Source organism: Saccharomycopsis crataegensis (genome assembly GCF_037102585.1).
Source record: "Saccharomycopsis crataegensis DNA, jcf7180000000098, whole genome shotgun sequence".
Lineage (NCBI taxonomy): Eukaryota > Fungi > Ascomycota > Saccharomycetes > Ascoideales > Saccharomycopsidaceae > Saccharomycopsis > Saccharomycopsis crataegensis.
This window is the reverse complement of record NW_027043838.1, coordinates 825,695-844,286: the sequence shown is the minus strand read 5'-3', so window position 1 is coordinate 844,286 and position 18,592 is coordinate 825,695. Positions and strand designations below refer to the sequence as shown.

Sequence of the window (18,592 nt, the reverse complement as noted above, 5' to 3'; positions counted from 1 at the left end):
ACGGGGAGGGAAAAAAAAAAAAAAAAAAAATAGCCTTGAATAATGGGTAAAATAATTAGTAGTAATTATGAAATGATTTGATAATAAAATAAAATGACAAAGTAACAATAAACCAAATAATAATAATAATAATAATAATAATAATAATAATAATAATAATAATAATATTAATAATAATAATAATAATATTAATGAGAAAAAAAAAAAAAAAAAACCACCAGAAAAAAACAACAACATTATCTTCTAAAACTTTTCATATGAATAACAATATCTATAAGAATTTTGGAACTTTTCTTTGACTTGCTGCATCACTCATGGCCCCTGGAACGTCTCTAATTACAATTTTCTCGACATTTTCCTTAACGTGTTCTTGCTTATTATTCAATTCCTCCGCTGCTTCCAAAGGTTTAACCACCCGAGTTTCCTCTCCCAAGCTTTCCTTGAACAACTGATCCAAACTGCCGTTCAAGCTGGTGTCTGCACTCTCGGTATTCAACTCTTCTAACGCTTTGTAATCTCTTTCCTTGAGAGCCTTTCTATTCTTGAACTTCTTTTCGATCTTTTGCAACTCTTTTTCAATGCTTACTTTCTCTCCATTGCCAAGCCTATCGATACACTGGTTGAGCACCTCGACTTTTGCAACGTAAAGGCTCTGCATTTCTTTCTTGTCCTTGCGAATATTGATGATGTTTATGACTTGGGAACCAAAGAGAAAAACAAGGACGAGAGGATACATGAGTGGATGTTTCCACGAGAAGTATTTCTTAGGTTCATCCACCACCGTCCGTGGATGATTCTGATTCAACAACGACCGGGAAAAGTGGAAGTGTCGAGTTTGCGACAATACCAACGTTGATCCATGACGGGTGGAGGATGAGGATGAGGATGATGTGGGAAGGGTTGTCAATGATCGTTTTAAAAGGTTTGTGCACCACATTTTCTAAATGAAGACTCTGCTGTGGATGGGATGGGATGGGATGGGATGGGTGGAATTTGAAAAGAATGATAATCGATAGAACGTGTAAATAAATAAATGCACCCTGGAAAATTTCTTCTTCTCATCTCATCGCTTTCACGCATTGTTCTGTGTGTTCGGAGGGGCCTCGTGACCTCAAAATTTTCTTTTTCTTTTTTTTTTTCTTTTTCTTTTCTTTTCTTTTTTTTTGGCAGTCTCCCTCCCACAGGCCACGGTCACCCTGCCTTCTCTTCCACCACCACCCACCACGTTCCGTACGTACCCAAAATATTCACAATCTGTCAACTCAGATAAACGGGTGTGTGAAGAGATGGCGGTACGCGGTACGGGGCCATTATTAGACAAACAATTGTCCGGTACATACATATCAAATATACACATTCATTCACAACACAACATGATGCACCCGCGCCAACTACGCCAGCAGATCCACCAGGGACTCAATTTCGGGCTAGTGCTCGCCAGCGCCTTCATGTTCTGGAAGTTCCTTTCGGTGTTGACCTCTAGCGAATCCCCAGTGGTCGTGGTGTTGTCTGGGTCGATGGAACCGGCATTCCAAAGAGGTGATGTGCTTTTCCTTTATAACCGTGACAATTACGTCGATGTTGGAGATATAGTGGTGTATCAAGTCAAGGACAAGAGTATTCCAATTGTGCACCGTGTCATGAACGAACATCACATCGAATACACCACCCTGGCCCAACAACAACAACAACAACAACAACAAGCGAAATCCCTGGGGTCGGAATATAGTCCATTGGTTCACACTTCTGGCGGGAAACAGCTACTTCTTACTAAAGGTGACAATAACCCTGTGAATGATTTGGGATTATACGGAAGAAACCAAGGGTACCTCAATAGAGACGACGATATTTTAGGGGTGGTGAAAGGTTACGTCCCATTTGTCGGTTATATCACAATTTTGATCACCGAGAATGTTTATTTGAAGTACGCCATGATTGGGTTCATGGCAATCTCTGCCTTGTTGTCTAACGAAGAATGACCTTAATTGTATAATATACATATATCTATGAATCAAAACTTTTTTACATAGTTGTAAGAAGAGAAGAGGCAAATAAAAACTAAACAAAACGAAAAAAAAAAAAAAAAAAAAGAAGAACCCCCTTTCTTTCAAATGTTAATATTTTAGATAAGAATGAAAAGACAAAAAATAGATAAAAACAAAACAAAACAAAAAAAAAAAAAAAGGAATAACAGAACAATAAATACAATAGCTTCGTTTAATCAATCAATCAATCAATCAATCAATCAATCAATTATTATTATTATTATTATTATCATTATTAATAATATTATTATTATTACTTATTTTTATTCATTTTTTCTTTTCTTTTTTTTTTTCCTTTCAATCAAATGGTGTCAAATACGCTTCGGCAACAAATCTCGCTCTGGCATTCAAAAACAACTTCATCTCACTGATTTCTTTATCGACATCCTCCATGAACTCAATGATAAAATCCACCAATTTCGCCTTCATCAACTGATCGGTGTGGAGATTAGTGATCAAGAAACTCAAATCGTACCCAGCAATCGGCGCCCTTCTCAAAATGAAAAACTGCTCGGCCCTGCCTGTCAAAAATCTCGTGAACTTGTGCACCAAAATATGCTCGATCTCATCGCTTTGCTTGATCTTTATCGATACTCTCACCGAGTTGATCGACGACTCAATCAACACTTTCTCGTTCTCGTTACGCGATATCACCATAGGGTTCAAGAGAACTTCCGGAGTTCTTTGGCTTTCAATCTCTGGATCATTGTGTCGTTCAGCAACTTGCGACGCAAAATCTTCAAGTGACACCGCCGCGGTCAACGAGTGTCTCACGGCAGTCAAGTACGGTTTCAATGATTGTGACTGTAATGAAAAAAAAACCCCCCCATAGATATCAAGAACTTTTCGCTTCCATTGAATTTTGTATAACCCCAAAAGAAATCGAAATTGACATGCTGTTATGATCAACTTCGATCCAATCGATACAAATAGAAATGGAAAACGAAAATCTCAACATCCCATCCAATAGTTAGTATATGATTCTAATGTTGTTTTTTCTTTTGCAAATATATATATATATATATATATCATATCATTGGAGGTGGTGACGTACCATGTTGTTGTTGTGGCTATTTCTTAATTATATTATATCTGGCCCTCAAGTTTGGGGATATCGGAGGCACAATGCTTAGGTTTGTTAATTTCACCGATTGCAGGAAAAGGGGATTCGAAATATTACATAAGCACGTGCCTCGTGTGGTATCACTTACTTACACCACTATTGCAGCACATACACAATCCATACACACAAAACGAAAAACAACCATTCATCAGAAGATCTATTAAAATATAATACAAATTAATAATGATAATAATATAAGGTATTAATAATAACATAAAGCACAAACAATAATATATATATAGAAAAAACAACAACAAAGAAACAAAAAAAAAAAAAATATCAAGCTTTACCCAACACAGAATTATATTGTTTTTCAACATTAATGACAAACTGCTCTAATGGTAAAATGAAGAAATGATGGGTTAAAGCCGGGAAGTTCTTTCTGTGAAGCCCGAACCACTCTAAAGGAGGAGTGATATCCCCCAATTCTTTCAAGTGCGGCGGCTCAATCACTGGAGGTTCAATTGCCACATACTCATATTCACTATCATGCTCTGCATGTTCCACTCTTTCTTTAATCTTCAACGCCTCGAGTTTCTCCTCTGCCAAACTACTAGATTTACTGAGCATTTTATTTTTGGCTAATCGTGAAGATAACGCCTTTTCATGAGACTCATGCATCGCCCTAATGAAATTAATCGACCCCAAATTCCATCTGATATCAACGTTACCGCCAAACGAACTATTGAAGGTATAATTCACGTGTTTATCATTATTCAACTGCGATGTTTCCATGGCAATCAGAATCATCGGCAAAGTGAAAATCGTCCCACCTTTAGCTCCAAGTGAATGTTCAATGTAAAGAGCAAAATTTCCAAAATCAACCTGCTTATGTTGGAAAGCAGTACGAAGTTTAGATAAAGCAACATCCAAATTGTTCCATTGGAGACTTAGATCAGAAGATAACTTTTCTTTTTCTAATCTTCTACTATACTTTGCCCCTACTCTCCCAGAATTAACCACCAACACATCAGTGTCCATCAATGAAGTTGGATAGATTTGTAATAGGAATCCTTCAATCGTAACACCTACCCCTGTCTTTAAATTGGTGAATTTTTCTAAAATACTATAGTCTTTTTGTTTGGTAGGCTTCAGATTTTCTTTCTTTAGAGCGTTGGCACCCGCATCCAATAAAACCTCATTGTATGATGATTCGGTATTGGCCCTAATTCTCATGAAGGCATTCACAATATCCACAAATGTAGAAGACGCCAAACATGTGGTATAAATATTGACCTGTTTCAACGATGCAGTACCAAATAACTTATCAAGGTTAGCCTCATCCTGATCTCGTTGGTTAAAGAGACTTAAATAAAAATGCTCGACATTAGCAACGAAGATGGTGTGATAATCAAACCCAATAATTATTTCAAACGCCTCAACCCCGCCTGACAAGAACACTAACGGAATTTCATAGACCTCGTTTTCGGTAGCCCACATGATCACCGAGTTTAATCTCAGGTTCCTGATCGCAATTTCCGCCGTCAATCTCCCTTCACATTTCAAAACCAAACTATCCATTCCAATAGTTAAATTCTGTTCCCAATGAGAACTCTTTCTTTGAACTAACCAGAATTTATCCAAAAGAAGACTCGCCACTCCCAAACTTTGACCAAGATCAATTTTCAAACTGACATCAGATATTACAAAATTAACGTTCCATGGGAACGCATTGGTGGTGGATACTTGTTGAAATCTTTCGGCAAACGTTTTGCTCTTCGATTCATTGGTTTCAGAGATTTCAGGAGCTTCGTAACTGCTCACCTTAGAGAATGGGTTTTCGTATTGCTCCATCAAGTCTTTAGGCATCCAAGTGTCCATAAAGATATTTAGATCTTGTAATTGACTAACTTTGACGTACGAAATGATTTTTGAAATCTCTCCAGAAGTGATGATTTTCAACAATTGATTCTCTTGATGTAGAATTGCATTTATCATAATTTGTCCAATCGAAAAAGAGCCACTGACTTCTCGAGAGTAGGCGTGTTGAAGTTTTGCCGTCATCTCACTAAATAGCAATGACCCAGCTCCCAATTTTTCTCCTTCTTCAACAGTATTGAGTTGAAGTTTGATACCGCCGGTAGAAATTACCGCGTTGATCTTTGCATTTGGTGCACAACTTAAAGTAAGACTCTGTGGCTGGATATTTAATAAGCCACTAAAGTCAATATTATGTATCAACGCAACATAATCAATCGGATGAGAAGACAAAGCCGCATTTTCCTCATCTTCTATGCAATTCTCCTTAGTCATTAATTCCTTGGTCCTCATCAAAGAATCATGTTTCATCATTGAATTAATTCCGTACCAAATATCCATCAAAACTGGCACACAAGATGATTCCAAAGTGTTGTCTGATGCAAATGTTGTGACATCACATCTTACCAAATGCTTCAACGCCCCAATTACTTTCTTATAACCAATACTAATTTCCACTGCAGGAGAGTGCAATTCCAAAGAGGATTCACTTGTTTGAGACCTATCAATTCTAATATTGGCCCCGGCAAAATTAATCACACAATTAACAGAGGCAAAAAATGTCCCCAAAGAATCTATATAATTAGAATCCCCCAATTCGGTAACCGGCTTTTTCTGATAATTGATAGTTGGCACCAATTCGGCTTTCAAATTCTGGAAGATGGCAAGCGATTTTATCAAGTTGTCGCTAGTGTAAAAATATTGGGAAATCAATCTCACATCTAGGACTTCACCAGTTACTTTAACATTGAGGCTTTTCGTACCTTTTGATGATTTTGAAATTGAAAAGATTAATTGAACGTTGGGTAATAAGGCTCTTTGAGTCGAATCATTCTTGGCATTGAAGTTCACAGATGTATCATTGCCTAAACTTGAACAGTACCCATCAACAATTGTAAGTTTACCTAGCGTCTCTTCAGTAATGATATACACCCGTTCGCAACCAACAATGACCCCTTTTCCAACCGCTTGCGATTCTTCACCTCCAAATAGCCAACCAAAGCAAAAATTGTAAGATAGAATGTGAATCGACAAATTTTTGAAGAAGAGCTCCGGGCTTGTGTTCGACCCTGGTGTAACCACTGGCGTAACTACTTGCCCAATTTCAGCTTCATTCTCAATAAAAGCCTCGTTGATTATCTGGGCTCTGACAATAATTTCCATTATTTTCACTAACGAATAAGGATTCAAGAAAATTCTAAAGAAATCGGATGTCATTTCAACCATTCTTCTTGAATCCTCTTGGCCCTTGGAGCTGCTTAATTTGATCTCGAGGTTGAATTCAATAAGCTGGGTTAAGTATTGCGGAACAATCGGATCAAATAGAGACAATGAGGTTGTAGGTAAAATCAAATCACCATATAGAGCAGTTTTCACAAGAGATTCCGAGCTGTCAATATCAAAATTTCCCCCCAAGAAAGTTGTGTCCATGAATTTCAACTCGGCCTTTGTTTCATCAACCCCGACGCTGAATTTGATGATGTTATTCACGATACACGTCTTGAACATCACCTTTTCCAAAAATTCGTTTAATCCAGGGTCACTGTTTTTATGAGACTCTTCACTAGTTGGCTCTGTTTTCAACATCACTTCGAGTTTTTCTTGTATCATTTTACCATACAGAACATACTCATCCACAATACCATTCAATTGCACTTTGGCATTCAAAATATCATTAAGAGACCTCAACGCCGATGGAATGGAGAATTCATTAATTTTGGAATTCCAGTCTAACTGGATTAATGGTCTGTCCTCATTGAGATTTCCCTTTATTACCATCGAGCTGTACGATTGTTGATATCTCGCCAAAAACTTTTTACCGTAGGTATTATGAATAAAATTGCATTCCAATCCATCAAAATTATATTCACAATAAACCATCCTTTTCGCAAGTACTGTACTGAATTCTGATCGTCCAATCTTTCCTGAGACAAGCACCGGTGACAAAACATCAATATTCCAATAAAAATTTTCGACAGCAAAATTAGAGCTAATTTTGATATTGTCCAAAATACCAAGCAAAGATCCCTGCTCTTTAGTGGTCGTAGATTCTTTATCATTCGTCGTCGTACCTGAAGATAGTCTTTGAAGCAGTTGTTTAATGTGGGCCAACTGGTTTATTTCATAGTTATTTATAACTGCCAAAAGTTTAAGATAATCATAAGAGCCCCTAGAAATGTCACAGTATACAGAATCGATATTGGACTCCAAAACTGTCAAGTTGTTGATAAAGGATCCTGTATTGGAGATATTGACATCGATACCATTCACAGAGTTTTGGGCGAAGATCTCTTTATCAAGACATATTTTGGAGCTACAAGAATCTAAATGCAAGATATTATTCAATGCATTTTGATCCAATGACTCAGACAAAGAAACATTCGAGCTCAATACTCCTAAAACCTCAAATTCGTGATGAATTCTGTCAATGACAATCGTATTTTTGAATTTTCCTAAAGAAGCGGATACATGAATATCCCCACCATCTTTTGTCTTGGTAGAAAGTTCCTGATTTTCATCTGTCATTGACTTCGATGGTAGCATTGTGCCCAAAATAATAATAGCATCAATTAAGCACAAAGAGATCGTTGAAATCTTTGATTCAATGGACCGCAACTCTAAGGCGACTTTCAAGTCCCTGCCGTATTGACTGAAGGTTTCAGCCTCCAATCCAATTAAACGTATTATGTCTTGCTCTAATTTAGATTCCAATCTAACCACCAAGTTGGAAATATTAACATAAAGCCCTTTACTTTTCAGTGGTTGCTTCTCTTCATCTTTGAAGAGATTTTTAAAAGCACTTTTGAATACAAAACTTCGTCTGATATCAGAAAATTCCCAGCTTCTCCACTTTGAGAAAACTTCAAGGACATGATTGAACGCGTTATCATGATCTTTCCAATTTTCAGAATCAACGAAAGTTTTTTCATCCCATTCAGCAGGTAAACTTTTCAAAATATGACGCAATCTCACAAGGATTCTCCAACTATCAAATGATCTGACATGTTTCGCCTCAGAGTTTCTTGTAATGTAGGTAGGTTTAGTGAGAACGGACGAGTCATGATGAATGTTATATTTTTCACTGGCAATAGACAATTTGTAAATCAATTCAATTATTGAATATTCAAACCTTGTCCCCAAAGCCTGTAATTGATCAATCGCCGGCATTAAACAATCACTATTATATTTAATTATCTTTGCCAACCATTTTATCTGCTCAGAATCCAATGATACTTCCAAGGCTTCCAAATCAAACGATGAAACCACAGAAAGGCTTTGGTCAAGCCAAATTTCAAAATCTTCAAAACGTAGAGTAGCTGCCAGATCCTCTGAGTTAGGCGCATCCAAGTTAACTACTTTTATGGAAACAGCAGGTAAGTGCATAGCAATTAGAGACTCAGAAGCAGTTTCTTTATTGGTCATACTTTCTTTAAAACTGGCAACAATTGATGGTGTTTTGACAGATAAATAGATGTAATTCATATCAAATACTTTAGAGAGATCCAGAAAACAACCTTTATCATTCTTTTCAGAATTTATAACATTCTCAAAGCCGTCAATTGTTGCATCCTTTGAAAAGTCACCATAATAAACATTGACAGAAGGGGTTATAAATCTAATGTTTTTAGCCGCGAATGTACTTTCTTCCATTAGCAATAGTTTGGTGAGGACAAAGAGTTGCAATTTATCCAAAATTATATCAGCAGAGGAGTCAATGAAACCATCTGCAATTTTAACAAGACCAAGAACTGACGATGGCGAAAGAAAGCCATCAATGCTTGACAAATTGAAAATGAAATTATCATATTCATATCTTTCATCACTCATATCAAGCTGGGGAGTCACATCTGCAATATTAGTTGTATCGATGAAATAGTTTTCCCCTAAAATTTTTTTGTGTTGTTTGCTATTTAATTTTTTTCCAGATAATTTTTTATTTGGTAGGAATTCGAGCAAGCTTGAGTCAGCTTCAGCTTCTCCAAAATCTTCGTCAGTGCTAGTAACAGAAGATGTATCTAAAACATCCTCTGAGCTATCAAAGATATTAGACGAGTTCAACTGGCGATCACCAATAGGAGAATCCTCAAAGATGAAATCAACAGTTTGATTTGTTATAGGCGCAGCAATATCTGGCAAAGACAAAGATGCGAGAATTTTCCCATAATTTTTGTTGTAGTATTCATCTCTGTTTTCCTCTCTGAGGAAGAAAGGTGATCTATGAAATGGGCCATCATTGGTCTTTAGATGTTCCTGTTGTAATCGTCTATGTTCGGTGAATTCTTTCTTTCTGCAAAAATTGGAAAGATACAATGACGTAGTCAAGTATAATAAAATCTTGGATGATTCCTGCTCAGTCATTTTTAAAATAATATTCTTAATTTTCAAATCCATTCGCGAACTGTATCTGCCATTTGCTAAATCATTGAGTCTCAAATTTATTGGCTCCAAAGATAAATTCAAACAAACTTTCAGCTCTCTATCTAAAAGGCTCGCAGATACCGATGGGCATTTGAAAGTAAAAATTGTGACATCATTCAACTCCGGAATTTCCACAATCAACGAATTTTCAAAGTCTCTGAATGTGTAACCAAGATTCTGAATAGATCCCAAAAATGATTGAATAAATAAGCCATTAGTATTCAATGAAATAGCGCCTGCGCTAATATCCCATACACAAATATATGTCGGCTCCAATGGAGGTAAGCCAAAAATCCTATGACCATGAATTGATAATCCATTGATGAACATGTCAGGATTAATATTCAAATCTGTATCATGAACCACTCTATTAACAGCATCGGGATCATTCACAACATGAGTAACTTTCAAAGGAGATATATCACATTGTAAATCCATATAGTAATTCGTGAATCTAATGTCAATATCAAAGTTCGGAAGTCTCGCAGCGATGAAAGAATCACTATCGTATAAATTACAAGGTAAAATTAAACAGCCATTATCAACACAGAAGGAAAATAAAACATCGATTTCGTTTTCTATCCGACGAAATTGTTTAGGCTCTTTTGTCTTGTTCCGTGATCTTGACCTGAACTCTGGCTCGGATTCAAATGCAGGCTTCACTGATTTCTCTCCATTATTACTAGAGAACGCCAGATCAGAATCATGCTCTATATTTTCATTTTCATGCTTTTTATCAGTATATTCTTCCAAGGTTTGAAAGTGGATATTTTCCCCAAAGTAGTTTTCTTTAATGTCCATGATGAATTTTATTAAAAACCCATACGCATGGAATGTCGTATTTGATAAAAAGCAGTTGACTATTATACTGTCCACCAAGTTTAATTCAATACTACTATAGTAAGTATATGAGCCGCGTATTTTGAAGTCAGTACCATTTGCCAACTCCTTGTTTTTAAGGAAGGTATTTAAGGTGCTCCAAGCAGGAGTATCAACGACTAAAGAAAGATTTTCAGATGAAATGTCAAAATTAATTGAATTTGATTTTTGGAAAATAACATGCATTGGTATCAGCAAATCAATATTTAAAGATGGCGCTTGGAAAGATAGGTAGGTGTTATCATCAAAATCCACTGGATTGTTAATAATATTTTGATTATTGATGTTCAAATATAACTTGACACCATTTTCGATCTTCCAGTTCACATTATATTCATATGGCCTGAACAAATTATAGGAATTCACCGTTTCACAGGGATCGTTCAACAAGCTTTCTTCCACGGTAGCAAAATCATTGATCATGTCAGAAATGAGGGAAACGTGTTCTCTCAAAATGAAAAATTCACAGCTGGATGTTTTATTTGAAATATTCCATTTTATTATTTGCTTCCAAATTAAAGGATAATTTATCGATATATCAAGACGGTGCTCCTTAGCCCTGTAGAAAATATTATGATTAATGGAAGACCTTAATTCAGGTTCCTTTAATAAGACGTTAAGCTTAACATCACTTCCGTTCAGAGTTCTTTCATAATCAGTCACGGAATTAATAAAACTTCCTTCAAAAAGCTTTAATTCTAACCATGCAAACGGTTTTTTCCCTGTTTCTTCATTTTCCTTAGATTCCTTGTTGACAAAACTATCAGGCTCACTCCCTTTCTCCATCTTCGCAGTGTCCGCCATTTTTTTAGATCTATTTAGTGAATTTGCAATATCTTTGCTATATTCTCTCATCGGAACTCTGATAATGGACTTGTCATCCACAAATCTCACACAAAAATCAAAAAAGCTATATTCTCTGGTTTCTCCAGCATCTAATTTTTTAGTAGGTTGACTGTCTTCGAAGTTATTGGATTGAGGGAAGAAAGCCTTGTAAATAGAAATTCTTTGCCTATCTGCCCAAGGTCCATAGTATATGGTTGATTCATATAATTCAATTTCAACACCTGTTTTTGGGGATCCATCGGCCAGCTTTCCTAATTTTTCATTATTGATTTGACCATCATGAGGAACTTTACCAGGAATATCATAGTAATAAAGTATTTCGCATTTCTCGGCATCTACTACTGTTCTATAAATTGCGTACTCTTGCGACAATTCATCTTGCAAATCGGAGTAATCATTCAAGAGGTTATCATCTTCATTTTCAAGAAATTGAGGTAATCCTTTCCATTCATTTTTGTCTTCTATTGATTTGTCGTGTGTATCTTGTTTTTTGTGTTTCTTAATTTGCATTATTTTTAAAAACGACGTCCACAAATTCTTATACTTTCTGAATCTCCTCTGTCTTCTCTTCCGTGTGTATTCTTTGTGGATACTGAAATCGCTACTATTTAAGAACGAAGAGCTGATTGGTTCCTTATAGCTGATATTTGGCTTCAATGTTATTTGAAATTTCTCGCTCAGAAGTTTGATATTGTGTCTATAGAAATCCACCGAAGGATTGGCCGCACAACCAATATCAAAGCTCCCCCTTCCATTAATAAAAGAACAAACCACAACAGATGTCGTGTTTTCATTACCAATGACGATACCGCATTTATGAATTTTTAGATCGATCGGCAAGCACTTGATAATATCAAATACCAGCGAACCGGTCAGATCAATCTCATCCTGCGAGTGATTACTAGAAGTGTTTTCGCAAAGGGAATCTTTACTCCTATCCGAACCATCCAAAGAGCCGCTAGTAAACCTTCTATGATTTACTATAACATTATCATGATTTCTTCTTTCAAAGTTAGAGCTAATAGGAGTAATATTTTTAACATTGGCATTGGATGATTTCTGAAGTTCTTCTAACACACTCATGAAAGCATAAGTCCGGTTATAAACAAACACTTCCAAACCATCCATTTCGACTCTAAACCTTGAGCTGAGTCCTTCATTCCTAATTGGGCTATTTGATTCACCTCCATCATCTAACTCTTGGTTCGCTAAACCGAATTCTGACTGCTTAACATTGAAGAACCAATATCTCCAGGTGATATTTCCTTCTAATATGCAAATTGTACAATCCTTCGTCACAATTGAAAAATTCTTGAAGAAGATTCTTCCAGCTAGCAATGATATTTTGAATGACTGAAAATGCACCGATACTTTGTATTGCTTCCATAATAGTATTTTACATATGACAGTCATCAAAGACCCCACAAGTCTATTGAAGTAAAACATCAAGGACAATAGCACTAGAAGGACTAGCACCCAGTCAAGCCCAAACAGGGCGACCATTTCGTTTGATGAGAGCACACTATATGCCATTTGAAAGCATTCTATTTTCCTTTGAGAGTATCAACCTGTGGTGATTTTGTAACTTATTCTGTCAAAGCTTCCGTTTTTGGTAATGTTTGTGCCTGTATAATTTTCTTATGAGAAAAGACAGGGCCATAACCAAAGTGTGCGCGATGAGAAGAAAAATTAATTTAATATATGAATTTATCCAAATTCCGTAGATCAAGATTTATATGTGCCAGTGAATAAATACTAGGAAATAAGATCACAGCCTGGTATGAGTTGGAAGGAGGCAAAAGATGCCTCGGGGAGGATTTATTACTATAACAGTGAAACAAAGCAATCGACATGGGAAAAGCCAAAAGAGTTGTATAATCATTTAGATGAATTATTAGAGAAGTCTGCCTGGAAGAAGTATTTTTCAAAGGAAACAAAAAGATATTACTATCATAACTCAGAAACTAGGAAAACAACGTGGGAGTTCCCTATCAAACAAGAAAATGAACCAAAGACTGCGGTGGTTGCTGAAGATAAGAATTCCAAGGTTGAGGAGAGCGGAGAAACGTCAACTACCACCAACAAACCAGATGATAATACCTCTGAGAATACCCAATTCTATAAGATTTTTTCAGTTGAGAAGAGTTTGATGAATCCAACATTCACAGCTAATAATGGTTCGCTGGTAGCTGGACCTGCACAAAAACAAATATTTATTCAATTATTAGAAGACAATAAGGTCAGTACCTCATGGTCCTTCCAGAAGGTGATGGAAACCTTTATTGATAACCCAAAATACTGGGTAATTGATGACACTTTGGCTAAGAAAACCTATTTTGAAGAGTATTTGATCGAGAAATCTAAACGGGAATTGTCGAACTTAAGTAACACAAAGGAAAAATTCCAAAATGATTTCAAGGAATTGATATCACAACATAAAGATGATGTCAAGTATTATACATTATGGAAGACTTTCAAGAAAAAAGTTAGAGATGAACCGATATATGAGCATTCTATTCTTTCAGAGAAGGAAAAGAAAGCGATTTTCCAGAAGTACGTTGATTACTTGAGAAAAATTCAAGAAGAGAAAGAAGAGAAATTGAAAACTCAAGCGTTATCTGAATTTGAGGATTATTTTGAAACGAGTTTGAAATCGAAAATAACAAATGAAGTAGAATGGGATGACATCTTGAAAATGATCACCACAGACGAAAGAGTTAAGCAAAACAAGAATTTCTTAAAGTTGAATAAACTTGATATTTTGAGAATTTATTCGCGATTTCAAGAAGATATCACAAAAGACTTGAGATCACAGATAAAAACTTTGGAGTCACAAAATAAAAGAAATGATAGAATCGCTAGGGAAAATTTCAAGAAATTACTTCAAGAAATGAAAGAGAATAATCTAATCACGATAAATACTACTTTCAAGGAAATATACCCATATATCAAAGATGAGGAAAGCTTTCAGAATTTATTGGGCAGATCTGGCTCAGGGCCATTGGAGCTCTTTTGGGATCTCATTGAAGAACAGAATATTTTATTGAAGGCCCAAAAAGATATTATCTTCAATTATATTGTTGAAAAGCAATTCAATATCCTAACCAGTTCAAAGGAAGAGTTTTTTGCTATCCTTAAAGACAATAAACTATTGTCAAATATTAATGTTGGTCAGGAAGACCTGAGCTTTTTAGAAGAGCATCGAGAATATATCTATGAAATGCTTGTGAAGCAAAGTTTGCAGGACTTGAAAAAGATGAAAAAATCTGTTTTACAAAGATTTGATGATGAGAAGCTAGTTTACAAAAACAAAATTGTCGACTTTATAGAAGAAAAGCACATCTCTGGAAATACTCCTACCGAACAAATTCAAAGTCTTGAAAGCTTAAGATGGGAGAATTTGAAAAATGATATCCGCAGTTTGCCATTTTACCAAAGGTTGGAAGAATTTGTCCAAAATAATTATTTGATGGTGTACGATGAAGAGTTTGAGAAAAACCTAGATTATGGTTACTACGTGGAGGCCAACAAGTTTAAAGGGTGCGGCAAACTTAATACTGATGCCATGTCTAACTCAAATGCCACTCTTGGCGACGATTTCAGTTCAGAGATATTGAATCAGCTGGTGATTCAAATTAAAGAAGATATCTTGGCTGCAGAAAGAAAAAAACTTGCTTCTGCAAAACCAGTGGTAAATATGGAATTAGATTACTGAATACCTTTAATTTCTATACTAATGATTGGATCCTTTCATTTTATTTTTTTATTTTTTTGCGTTATTGCGTGAATTTATTTATTGCAATTTGTAGCCTACTAAAATTTTTGATCTGAGACTTTTTGTTTTGATTATGGGCTTATGCACCCTCTTTTTGCATATGGGGTGGCGTGTTTATATTTTTGTATTACCGCATTAGGCACATCTGGAAATAATGTTTTGGATTTTATTTATAACAACTTTTTTGTCGTTCAAATTTTTTCCTATGGAGTACATTCATCAAAATATTACAGTATAACAACCTTATCAACAATGTCGAACCCCTTTGATGATGAGGATTATGACTACCCTTACGATGGTAGTCCTTCCAAGAGAACATTGTTGTCCCAACCAAAGCCAACATTAGCAAACTCTTCTCCAAAGAAATACAATCAATCCGCCTATTCTTCAAACTTCAATGCATTCCCAGATGATGGTTATGATGAAGAATCTGTTTCCAGAAGTTCTTCTCCTTCAAAAGCTAAAACCAGATACTCTCCTGCTGTTTCATTCAACAGAAGAAGTCAAATGCAAATGCCTGACAATGCTAGTTTCACCACTTCACCAACTATCTTCAACTCTTCCACCCAAGGTAATAATTTTGTTAAGGCTGCTATGGAGAACAATAATGATCAGAATGATAATTTCTTGAGCAGATCGCCAACTCATAGATCGAACTGGACAAGACTAGAATCGCCGAAAAGATCTAAGCATACTTCCGTCATCATGGAAGACTATAACGAAGACGATAACTACTCTTTAAGTAGTTCCCCACTTAGAAGATCTCCAACAATAACATCTAGATCAACCACAACAAGCTCGAGGCTCTTATCTCCTCCAAAGCCAATATTTGACTCTGCCGCTTTTGCTAAAGCCAATGGTAGTGAACTCAACCTATCTGGAAATGCTCCAGATTTAAAACCTTATGATAATTATCTGGAGGTTTCCAACGATCCATTCAATGACAGAAATGCTGCACAGTCTCAATTTGAAGATATCAACATGGCAGATGTCAACTCCCAAAGCAAATATTCTTATGAAAATAGTGATACAATTTCTTACGATGGAAGTTTATCTAAGGAAAAATATGAAGTAGCTTCGTCTCTGGCCTCCATGTCAACAGCTGATTTCAATTATGATGAATATACCGGAAGAAAACAAATTGTTGCGATGAATAACAATAGTTTAGATCAACAATCAGCAATCCATAGTCTAGATGGTAACATGCACGCTGATATCCCATTGACCCATCAACCAAGAAGAAATAGAGCTTTGAGAAAAGAATTCAAGTTGGAAAGAGGTAATTTAGTCTTAGAAAACCCTGTTCCTACAAAGTTAGCAAGTTTCTTGCCGAGACGTGACGATGATGAGTTCTTGTTCATGAGATATACCGCATGTACCTCAGACCCAGATGATTTCATTAAGAATGGATTCACTTTAAGATCTGCTAAGTATGGTAGAGAAACCGAGATTGTCATTTGTATCACCATGTACAATGAAGACGAACTATCTTTTGCCAGAACCATGCATGCCGTTATGCAAAATATTTCCCAATTATGCTCCAGACGTAGATCAAGAATCTGGAGTGATGAAGGGTGGAAAAAAGTTCAAGTTGTGATTGTCAGTGATGGTAGAGCAAAAATTTCGCCTGGTGTTTTGGAAGTTTTGGCAGCAATGGGTGTTTACCAAGATGGTATTGCCAAATCTTTTGTTAACTCCAAAGAAGTCAAAGCCCATCTTTTCGAATACACCACCCAAGTCTCAATAGACACAGATTTGAAATTCCAAGGTGCTGAAAGAGGAATGGTCCCAGTGCAAATTCTATTCTGTTTGAAGGAAAAGAATCAAAAGAAAATTAATTCTCATAGATGGTTATTCAATGCTTTTTGTCCAGTTATGGATCCAAATGTTTGTGTTTTATTGGATGTCGGTACTAGACCAGATAAGGACTCCATCTATCATTTGTGGAAAGCTTTTGATAATGATTCGAATGTGGCTGGTGCTGCCGGTGAAATCATTGCCATGAAGGAAAGAGGTGGTTTGAACTTGTTGAATCCATTGGTTGCTTCCCAAAACTTTGAATATAAAATGTCTAATATTTTGGATAAGCCGTTAGAATCTGTGTTTGGTTATATTTCAGTGTTGCCAGGTGCTTTATCTGCTTATAGATATTGTGCTCTCAAGAATCACCCTGATGGAACTGGGCCTCTATTTTCCTACTTTAAAGGTGAGACATTATCCGGTGGTGCTACAAGAGATGTTTTCTCTGCTAATATGTACTTGGCAGAAGATAGAATTTTGTGTTGGGAATTAGTGGCAAAGAAATCGGAAAAATGGGTCTTGAAATACGTTAAACAGGCAAAAGGTGAAACAGATGTTCCAGACAGCTTGCCTGAATTTATTTCTCAGAGAAGAAGATGGCTAAATGGTGCATTGTTTGCTGCCTTGTACTCGCAGCTCCATTTCAGACAAGTTTGGAAAACCGATCATTCATTTGTGAGAAAGTTTTTCTTACATATAGAATTCTTCTATCAATTCATCCAGCTTTTATTCTCTTTCTTCTCTTTGGGTAATTTCTATTTGGCCTTCTATTTCTTGGCTGGTTCTTTGGCCAACACCGATGTTATTCCACACAATGGTGGGTATTGGATCTTCACCATCTTGAATTATTTCTGTCTCTGTGACTTGACTAGTATTTTCATCATTTCTATGGGTAATAGACCTCAAGGTGCTAAACACTTATATTTTGCTAGTATGATTATTTTGACCATCTGTGCCCTTTACAGTATGGCTTGTGGTTTCTACTTTGTTGGTAAAACCTTGAAGGATGGACATAGTGATTCTGCGTCTGAGACAACATTTATAAACATCGTGATCTCGTTGTTGTCCACATATGGTCTTTATGCTTTTACTTCGTTTATTTACATGGATCCATGGCACATATTCACCAGTTCTATCCAATATTTCCTCATGTTACCATCTTACACTTGCACGTTGCAAATCTATGCCTTTTGTAACACCCATGATGTTTCTTGGGGTACTAAAGGTGAAAACAAACCAACAACCGATTTAGGGAGAGCCATCATCAAAACTGATAAAGCTGGTCATGAAGTTGTTGAGGTAGAGATTCCAAGTGAGCAATTAGATATAGATAGTGGTTATGAAGAAATCTTATTCAACTTGAGATCTAGAAGACAAACTCCTAGAGGCATCAAATCTTTGTCCGAAAAAGAAGTTCCTGAAGAAGATTATTATAGAGATATTAGAACTAGAGTTGTGTTATTCTGGTTGTTGAGCAACATGTTGTTGGTTATGATCGTCACCCAAGTTTATAGTATTAAAGATACCAGCAGTAACAAGTACTTGGCGTTTATTCTCTGGTCAGTGGCTTGTCTCGCAGCATTCAGAGCTTTTGGCTCAGTGTTGTACTTGATACACTTGTGTATGCGTTGGGTTGTGGAATCTAAACATAAATTGGATGATGGTGGTTTCACATTCAATCTTCCGACTCCAAAAATCAATTTGAGCTTTGGGAACCGCTGAAGATTG

The 18,592-nt window shown here is 36.2% G+C and overlaps 6 protein-coding genes across 6 annotated transcripts; 3 read left to right on the top strand and 3 right to left on the bottom strand. All coding sequences in view use genetic code 12, as the record gives it.

Annotated features, from left to right (window-relative positions):
* Positions 1-271: 271 nt before the first annotated feature.
* On the bottom strand, positions 272-937 carry INA22 (Ina22p; the record flags this gene model as incomplete). The annotated part of the gene is made up of 1 exon (XM_064999630.1): positions 272-937. One exon carries the CDS (start codon positions 935-937, stop codon positions 272-274), a length of 666 nt encoding a protein of 221 aa, XP_064855702.1.
* A 436-nt stretch (positions 938-1,373) lies between these two features.
* Positions 1,374-1,979, top strand: SEC11 (signal peptidase complex catalytic subunit SEC11; the record flags this gene model as incomplete). Its single annotated transcript, XM_064999629.1, has 1 exon — positions 1,374-1,979. One exon carries the CDS (start codon positions 1,374-1,376, stop codon positions 1,977-1,979), a length of 606 nt encoding a protein of 201 aa, XP_064855701.1.
* A 363-nt stretch (positions 1,980-2,342) lies between these two features.
* On the bottom strand, positions 2,343-3,102 carry ARC19 (Arc19p; the record flags this gene model as incomplete). Its single annotated transcript, XM_064999628.1, has 2 exons — positions 2,343-2,849; positions 3,100-3,102. 2 exons carry the CDS (start codon positions 3,100-3,102, stop codon positions 2,343-2,345), a joined length of 510 nt encoding a protein of 169 aa, XP_064855700.1.
* Positions 3,103-3,447: 345 nt separating this feature from the next.
* On the bottom strand, positions 3,448-12,792 carry CSF1 (Csf1p; the record flags this gene model as incomplete). Its single annotated transcript, XM_064999627.1, has 1 exon — positions 3,448-12,792. One exon carries the CDS (start codon positions 12,790-12,792, stop codon positions 3,448-3,450), a length of 9,345 nt encoding a protein of 3,114 aa, XP_064855699.1.
* Positions 12,793-13,069: 277 nt separating this feature from the next.
* Positions 13,070-15,004, top strand: PRP40 (snoRNA-splicing protein PRP40; the record flags this gene model as incomplete). Its single annotated transcript, XM_064999626.1, has 1 exon — positions 13,070-15,004. One exon carries the CDS (start codon positions 13,070-13,072, stop codon positions 15,002-15,004), a length of 1,935 nt encoding a protein of 644 aa, XP_064855698.1.
* Positions 15,005-15,316: 312 nt separating this feature from the next.
* On the top strand, positions 15,317-18,586 carry CHS2 (chitin synthase CHS2; the record flags this gene model as incomplete). The annotated part of the gene is made up of 1 exon (XM_064999625.1): positions 15,317-18,586. One exon carries the CDS (start codon positions 15,317-15,319, stop codon positions 18,584-18,586), a length of 3,270 nt encoding a protein of 1,089 aa, XP_064855697.1.
* Positions 18,587-18,592: the final 6 nt, after the last annotated feature.